We start from the raw sequence: 8,827 nt of genomic DNA on the forward strand, positions 1-8,827 counted from the left end.
AACTGCCCTTCCTGGTCACATAGGGGAAAAAAACTGAAAAGATGGGAATATGTAACATAAACAGATAATTGAGGGTTTGGCCTTGAGAGTCAAGAATCCCACTTCTCACATTTACTAGCTGCCTGAACATAGGCAAGTCACTTAAACTCTCAGCCTCAGTTTCCTCAAAGTTGTTGAAAGGCTCAAATGAGATACTGTATGTTAAGTGTGTTGCAAACCTTAAACCATAAGGTACAACTGTTCTTATAATAGCAACAACTATATTGACCTAAGAAACTAACATCCTAGAAGACCACTATTTGAGGTCAAAAACAACACAACAGTCAAAAAGTATTAAAATCACTATAGTTTATTTGATAACCACAATCTCAAATAAAGCTTCATGTAATTAAATAGGATTTGGAAGATGACATTTTAGAAAAGCCCAACAAGGGAAAAAGAATGAGTGTCAAGAATTAATTGTGGTCTTGTTTTGATTTGTTTTCCTTTTTATGTGTGGTCCGTTGGTACACCCAGCTCTGCTAAATCTATTTCTTAAACCACACACCCCACTGCTTGTCCAAGAAAATTTATCACCATATATATAAATATAAATGAAATCAATCTACCAGAATTTACAGAAATTCTTCTAAGTTTGTTTTTCATTTTATTTTTTGGATCAGACCTATGATTTCACTGGTAAAACTATCTCCCAGTAAAGAAACTCCATCTGCAAGGTTGATAACCTCTATGAACACGTAATCTGCAATTTATAGTGTAAGAAAGTTGCCTGAGGCCCTGCGAAAGGTTAAGCAACTAGGCTCAGCTTTATAAAAATACTAAATGCGTTTAGGCAGGGAGGTAGGGACATGAACTTTTCTGATATACTTTTCTGCCTTTCTCTTAAGTTACTCAACTAAAAGGATGAAAGGGAAAAAAACCCAAATGAACTATGAAAGAAGCATGCTTTTAAAATACTATCAACTTTGGGGCTACTGAAGAAAAAAATCACAGGAAATAATTATTTGTTTTTATATTTGAATTTTTTACTTTTATTTTTTTGCCAACCTCACAGACCAAATGTTCTTTAAGTAAACTTAATTCCAATTGTAATGCCATAGATACAGCTCTTGGAAACATAATGCTGCTATATCATATACTGTTGATCATTTCTGTAATTTCTATTCCATAGACCTAATGCAAAAATCAAACAGTACAGTAAGATTTCAATAAAAATATCATAGCTACATCTTGAGGAGGATGAAGATTAGCTCTTCCATTAACTACGTGCCAAAAATTAAGTCCAAAGACCTAGTCTCTGATAAAAAAAATACACACTTATGCTTGTTGTTGTAATTTGCACATTGCAAATTCCTAAATCTAGAACTGAAAATTCAACCTCTCACACGTTTAAAAGACAATCAATCTGCAAACTTGGAAGCAAATGTAAGTTTGACAAATCTGGAAGAACTTAAACATGTACTTTTATCATAAGTAATGTATTATTAACTTTCTGGAAACTGGACTGAATAAAGTTAAAGACCTTGAATGAAATACTGAAAATACTACAATCATCTGTGAAATAAAATTAAATCGTGTGAAGTTCATATATCATTATCAATTACGTATTCATTAAATAACCTCCAAACTAATTAATTAACTATTCTACAAATAAGTGCATGTGGTTCCAGAAATAGCCTAACCACCATTTCAGTTTTTAGGAAATCTGCTGTTGTTTTCTTAACACAAATTAGCTCTCCAGATACCACATTTCAAAAATCTAACATTCATTATCATAAGTTCCAATAAGCACAAAGCACCTCTTCACTGACTTTTTACTTAGAAAAAAAAAATTAACCTCATATTACTTGTGATTTGTAAAATAATATTTGGCCTCATCCATGAAAAACTGAATCAAAGACATACAATATGTAATATGAATGATACTACTCTTACCTGGCCCAAAGAAAGAACACTAAATAGTGCTAACTTACGTTTTTAAGAAGCTCTTTTCCCATCATCATCATGCTTTGTCACCTGAATTGATCTTTCATCTGTAATTTTTCCAAATAACTTAAAATACAGGCTAATTTGGCAGTCAGATGAGTCTGAGTAATTTGATTTTGTAAAAACCAATACTCAGAATTCACCACTGTCATATAAAATTGTATCATCTTAACTTATATCTCCAGATACCAAACATTTTCTGTCACCTTAGGTCAACTTATAGGCAAACCAACCTAGTTTTTGAGGGTCATTTCATATAAAGGCTGCATTGTACCAATTTTTCTAGGACTCTGTAAACACAATCAAAGTTTTCAAAATATGATTGCTTTCCTAAATACATCTGCACTCCACATAATGCATATGACAAGTTCATTATCCAATTTTCAAACAATAAAATCTTGTGTTAATTCATCTAAACAAGTCCAATATCATCAACTATTTTAAAAGCACTTTTCAAACTTCTAAAAACAGCATCTAAACTCTAAAAAGTATAGTTCAAAAACTCTCCACAGTAAAGTTTGTAGCTCTTTTAAATAAGATAATTCTACTTTCAATGTATCAACAGAAACATCAACCATCATAAACATTAAAGATTAACACATCTATTTAAGTGTCAGTTAATAGAAAAAAATGTACAGCAATAAATGATTTTAATTATAATTCTTCAAATATTACCACCAGAAATCAAGAACCCCTGTAATTTACAACTGCCGGTTACTATTAACTTGTCTTTGTCAAAAAAAAACACCAGAATTTTGGAAAATGAATGCTTTAAAATCCAGTAAAACAGTTCCAATGCCCAGAAAAAAATATTTTTAAAGCTATTTCAATAATTTCCACCTCCCAACAGAAGAAAAAATAAATCCTCATTTTTATCTGACATGCAATGCTTATAACATCACAAAAGGTGAACCTGCAACATGTAAATAAGAGAGTTAATATTTAACAACATATCAAAAGTAAAAGTTGGAATTCATGAAAATTTGTCCCCATGATAAAAAGGGTTATCAGGACAACTTAAATCATTATACTATGGTATAGATACCCAGATTCCTCATCCCACTTGTATTATATTAACACAATACCATAATTATACTTTTAATTCATCATTTCTTTTTCCATTCTGATGAAAACAAAATTAACCCAAAATGGTTTTCAAAAGACAAAAAGTCAACATAGCTATACTTTTCTGTTAAAATGTTTTACTTCTTACTTTTCACCTACTCTAATTTAAAAAATAAGAATCCCTGCATTATGTATTAGAAGATTGAGTGTTGGCATTAGTTTAAACAGCATCTTATTTAAGACTTTTCAAGACCCTGATTTTGAAACTTAGTTGGAATACATGTACAACCCAGTATTTTAAATACCACATTATTTCCCCAACCACATGCATAATTAACCAATTGAAGACTTTTCACAGAACCATTAGTTTTATATTAAGATTAGCAACAGATATTGAAAACCAAGCAGACTGTTTCATCACATTAGAAAAGTTGTCTGTCAGCCAAGTTATTATTATAAAAATTCATATGTATATAAACAAACATCAAAGGACCTGAGAATTTGGAGGAAAATATTCTTGGGCCTAATGGTAAAAGTATGGGAGGCACTGGGGAGGGGGGGAGGTAATTAAATATGTAAAAAACAACTTTTAAAAAACATTTTGACAAAACATTAAAGCATGATGTAAAGTGTCTGCTTCTGATGATTGAGGATGATAAAGTATAAAATATGCCCATAATCTGAGCCAAGTCTAGAGAATTGGAAAGGGGAGTGGAGTAGGGAGTCAAAGACTGACTGGGAAGATGATAATAAATAAATCATCCCTCGAAGAATGATGTCACCATAAGATTTGGGGAAAAAACCATTAAAAAACTTCAGTAATCAATCATGTTTTGTGGGATGGAGGAGGCCAAGGGAGGGGTGGGTGGGAGGCACAAAATCACAGGTTTTGAGACCAAAGGCTAGAACAATTGACTTTTTCCAGTCCTGTTATCTGCCCTCAAGGCAAAACTGCCCTGTAAATTGCCCAGGTCAATGAGAACTTTCAGAAAAGATTCTGAAAACCAACATGCTTCCAACATTTTGCAAAATACATAATGTTTCATACTTCCTATAACATTCCTGGATAATTAAATACTTCCTATACCAGGATTTCAGCTCATTCATTCTGCACAGTCACCAATACAAACAGTGAGAAAGGTTATAAAGGTGCTGTACTTCACAACACTTATTTTAACTGTTATGTTCAGGCTCACCAAGATACAACTAAGAATTGCACGACACTGCAACCACACACTCAGAGTTTTTTACTGCACTTAAACAGTTACTTTAATGTTATGGCTAATGAGTCTTGACCTAATCAGGTAGGATCTCACAACCCAGTGAACCTTAAAGCTGACTCATTCAATCAGACAGCTTAAATTTGAGCTTTTTTCATCTTAACTAAATACCAAGTATTTTGTTAAGCTTTAATATACTCCAAATTTTTATGAAACTTCTAATTTTGGCAACACTTAAGATTTATCTGCTGGAAAATTGTGAGAAAGCATGATCTTCCTGCCAGCATATATGTTTGACAAAACCATTCCCTAAAATTTAAGAACATAAAACTTCATATTTACAGGATCACATCTACAAGGGGTAATAACCATACTCTCAAGCAAAAGTTCAATGTTACTGACACAAAAATATGATCAATTTAAAATCAACTACCACTTAACACTACATACGTAAACATCAGGTCTCATTCAAAAAAAATTATAATCCATTAAAAATAATCAACTCGTAAGAACTAAAACTTAACTGATTGGGCCAAACTTTTCCAACTTTTTCAATGATCCATCCTAAATATCAAAGGAGTGTAACTTCTAAACTTGTTAAACTAGTTGCTAGATCAGTACCTTCTTATTATCACAGTATATGATGAAATTCAAATATTTTTAAAGAAAATTAAAAATGCTCACACTGTAGCAAACTGTACAATTAAATCTCGTATCAGAACTAATCACTAACCGTTTATGCCAGGATATTTAATCACTTATAATTAAAAACTAACTAAAAGTTAAATCAAGTTTTTGTATTAGTATTCATACTGACCTGTATTTTCTGAAAAGTACTTACTATGACCTCATAAAAACCAATAAAATCAGAATCTCTTCTATTTACTTTGAAGAGAAAGTTAGTACAAGGATGCGGAAAAATTAGTATTAGGGCTAAAAACTGAAGGCGCCGGGGGCTGGAAGGCTGACTGCAATCCCTTAGAACTAAAACGACCCAGAACCAAGAGAAGAAAACGCGCCAGGCTTTAATGACAACTTCTCTTCTGAAGGTCCCAAGGTTACGTGTCACACGCCAGTGATGGATCGCACCAGGGCATCGCCTCCTGGGGCACCCCTTCTCCTGGGGCACCTCCTCTGGGGCACCCCCCTCCCAGGGTACCTCCTGGGACACCCCTCCTCCTGGGGCACCCCCCCTCCCAGGGCACCCTTCCACATCTCCCCCAGGCCGCAGCACAGACAGACCCACAGCCTTTGTTCACCAGCGCCCGGTCGGACGGCCCCCGGGCCGTGCCACAGGTAGATCTCACGCCGCGGGGCCCCCCCAGCCTTCTCCACGGCTCCCACTCCTCGCCGTGTTTACCTCTCCTCCCTCCCCCAGCCCGCCCCCCTCGCTTTCTCCTCCCACCCCGTCCCGCCATCTTGGGCCGACAGGAGCAGCCATTACTTAACTAAATGACAGGGCCAACAACTTTCCACACAAATAAACAGGCAGCGCACCCCGAGCCCCGGCCCCGAGCCCGGCCCCATGAGCCGGGCAGGCAGCTCCCGCAGGGGAGGCCGCACACGCACACGCACACCAACACGCACACCAGCGCGGGGTTTCCGTGGCAGCTGGACCCCAAAAGTAAACACGTCCCTCAACTTCAGGTGGAACGTACGCAGCCCCGGCCGCGGTCACCGGCCTGGACCCGAACTCCCGGCCGCCCCGTCTCGGCCAGCGGGCCGGGGAACGCCGGCAGCGAGCCCGGGCTCGGCCCTCGAGGCTCCCCCCGGGGCCGTTCCCGTCACGAGGCGCCGGGAGCCCGGCTCCCGCACGGACGGCCGGGGCCGCGCCACCCGAGGGCGGCGGTCTGCTGGGCTCCGGGCCGCCGCCGCCTCGGACTTCGGCCTCCGCCTCCTCGGGGGGCGGCACGCGACCATCGCGGGGCCTCCCCGGCGGCAGGGAGTGGATCCGGGAGGGAGAAGGGGCCGTGGGGGAGGGGGCGGGCAAGGTCCGGGGGTCCGGCGGGCGCCCGTCCGAGTTCCGGCGGGGGGCAAGCCAGGCCCGAGCCTCCGCGGCGTCCCCCGCCACCCGCGCCGCCCGGGAAGGAGGATGGGCCGGCTCGTCCGCTCGCTCCCGGGGCTTCCTTACCTTTACCAGCAGGGCCTTCATTCTGGCGCCATCTTCATGAAGCCTCAAAAATCCGAAGAGGCGGCTGCGGGGAGAGGCGGACAGAGAGCGCGTTAATGTCGCCCAGTCGGCACCCAGCTCCCCCCCACGGGCCCCGGCCGCCGCCCGGGAGGGCCCCGCGGGGGCGGCGGCGGCGATGGCAGCGGCCGGCCGCGAAGGAAGGGAGCGGGTCCCGCCGCACACGGCGCCGCCGCCGCCGCCAGCCTGCCCGACACGAACCGCCGAGTTCCCCCTCCCTCCCCCCGGGGGAGAGCGGCGCGGATCCCCCGTCCCGGGCCGGGCCGGGCCGCGGTCAGTACCTGTCGAGTCCGCTGAGCACCTCTCTTTCCTCGGCTGTCAGGCTGGGGAACTCCTCCTCGCTCTCGCCGCTCGCTTTTCCCGCCGCCATTTTCTTTTCCTCATCACCGAAAGCGGCGGTGGCGGCGGTAGCGAGCGACACTCCGCAGGATTTCATGGAAACGCAGCGAATTAACAACTCCCAACAACGAGACCCCCCCGGGCCGGGGCCGCGAACAAAACCCCCCAATCTCCGGGCGGACCGACACACCAACTTTATCGCCGCCTCCGCCTCCTCCACCCTCCTCCTCCTCCTCCACCGCGAGCGGCGGCGCCGAGCAATCACAACGCGGCGGCGGTGGCAGGGGCTGCGGGCACCCCGAGGGGTCGGGGTCTGGCGACGGCAGCGGAACCCAACACTGGGGTCACATCGCGGGGGTTAGGTGTGGGGCGGCGGCGGGCAGGGGCGGCGGGGGAAGCCGGAGAGCGGCGCTGAGGGGCGCCCAGAGGGGATTTGTTGGAGACACAAACTTCCCCGGCACCAGCACAAAGTTGTTGTAATTGTGTCACAGAGCGAACCCCACGCCGCCGCCGTGACCCCCCTCCCTCCCCGCCCGGCCTCGGCTTGGCCAATCCCCTTCAGCAGTCCGGCCCACGTGACCTTTGTTGACTCACGTCAGCCGCGCCTCGACTCAACTTGCTAGCTCTTCTGACTCCTCCCACCAAGGCCGCCGGCGATTGGTGACGGAGGACCGGGATGGCCCCTGGGCTCAGCCCGTGGTTGGCTCGGGAGTGCGTCTGTCCGGGGGAGGGTTGTCAACGTGTAGGAACATCAGGTTAGGTTGTGCTCGTTAAATAGACTCGTGAAAAGAATGGAGGGTCCGGACCGTGTCACCTCGAGAGCTGCGGGGGGCCTGGGGGGAGGGGGAGGAGGGGGCTCGGGAGTAGGCGGGGGCAAGAGGGCGAGGTCCGGGGTGTGAGGGTTCGTCTGCCGCGTCTGTCCAGTTAACGCGGCGGCGGAGGCGGGGCGGCTCCGTTCGACCCTCCAGCAGTCCAGCGAGCCTGGGATCTCTGGGGCGGCCGCCGCCGTAGCTCCTCCTCGAGTGGCCTCGGCGATCCTGGGGGCGTGGGTCCGTGGGTGCAGCCGGGCTGGAGGGGGAGGGAGGGAGGAGCCGTCACGGGTTCCCCCTCCCTCGGCGCGAGGCGTTGGCTTTTGGCACCGCTGGGTAATAATGGCTTCCCCAGCGCACACACCCCGGGGCTGGAGCGGGAGCGGGAGGGGGAGGGGAGGGCGCGGCTGCCACCCCACCCAGATGGCCGCGGGGCCCACCCCTGGCCGTGCCTGGGGCCCCGCGCTCCCCCCGAAGGCGGGGTGCGGGCCGAGGGAAATAACCTCGCGACGGAGGGTGCCCGGCCGAGCCAGCCCGCGCCGCGGGGGAGCGGCCAGCCCGGGCGGGCTCCGCGGGAGGATCGGTGCCAGGCTGGAGGCCGCCGTCCGGTTACGTCAAGCTGGAGCCCCGTCCCGCGGCCACCTCTTCCCTGCGCGTTCGAGACATAACCACCGGCCAGTCACCTTCTCGGGGACAAAATGATGGGAGATCGGACGATGGGACGTGCCCGGTTATTTTTTTCATCTTGGCTCGTAATCTCCAAGCAGCTGCGATCCCGGGGCCTCGGCCGGGCGGAGAAGACTGGCACCCGAAGCTCCGGGGAGCACAATGCCCGCCCTCCCCGGAGGCAGAGAGGTGAAGGCTCCGGCCCGGAGCTTCCCAGCTCGGTGGCCAGGGCTCCCCCGGGCTTCCTGCTTCCCAATAAATAACCTGCTGACAATTGTGGCCGCGCTGCTGAAGGGGCTGCTTTGACAGCCAATCTCGTGTGTAAATAAACACCTAGAACTTCAAAGACCAAAGTATAATTGGGAGAAAATGGGAAAATAAAGAATAAACCCGAGGCTTACCTCATTTGCCCGGATGAAATAGGCAAGGCTTGAGAAAAGGTGGGCTCTAAGCAAAGTCTGTTTTCTAGGTAAGAACTGCGAACATCGATGAGAAGGAAATAGTAAAACAGATTTAATGACCAATAAATTTATCCGTTAATTCCTTACTAAATC

The 8,827-nt window shown here is 46.6% G+C and overlaps 1 protein-coding gene across 4 annotated transcripts in view; it reads right to left on the reverse strand.

Annotated features, from left to right (window-relative positions):
• The window catches only part of KDM6A (lysine demethylase 6A), a 251,094-nt gene extending 243,795 nt beyond the window's left edge, over positions 1-7,299 (reverse strand). For all 4 annotated transcript variants that reach the window (XM_072615112.1, XM_072615110.1, XM_072615111.1 and 1 more), the window contains exons 1-2: positions 6,741-7,299; positions 6,403-6,466 (exon numbers count right to left, since the gene is read on the reverse strand). In XM_072615112.1, coding sequence (XP_072471213.1) covers positions 6,403-6,466; positions 6,741-6,895 — 219 coding nt within the window. In that variant the 5' untranslated portion in view covers positions 6,896-7,299. The remainder of the gene's footprint in view (positions 1-6,402; positions 6,467-6,740) is intronic.
• Between the last annotated feature and the right edge of the window lie 1,528 nt (positions 7,300-8,827).

This window comes from Notamacropus eugenii, chromosome 5 (assembly GCF_028372415.1).
Source record: "Notamacropus eugenii isolate mMacEug1 chromosome 5, mMacEug1.pri_v2, whole genome shotgun sequence".
NCBI classification, from domain to species: Eukaryota; Metazoa; Chordata; class Mammalia; order Diprotodontia; family Macropodidae; genus Notamacropus; species Notamacropus eugenii.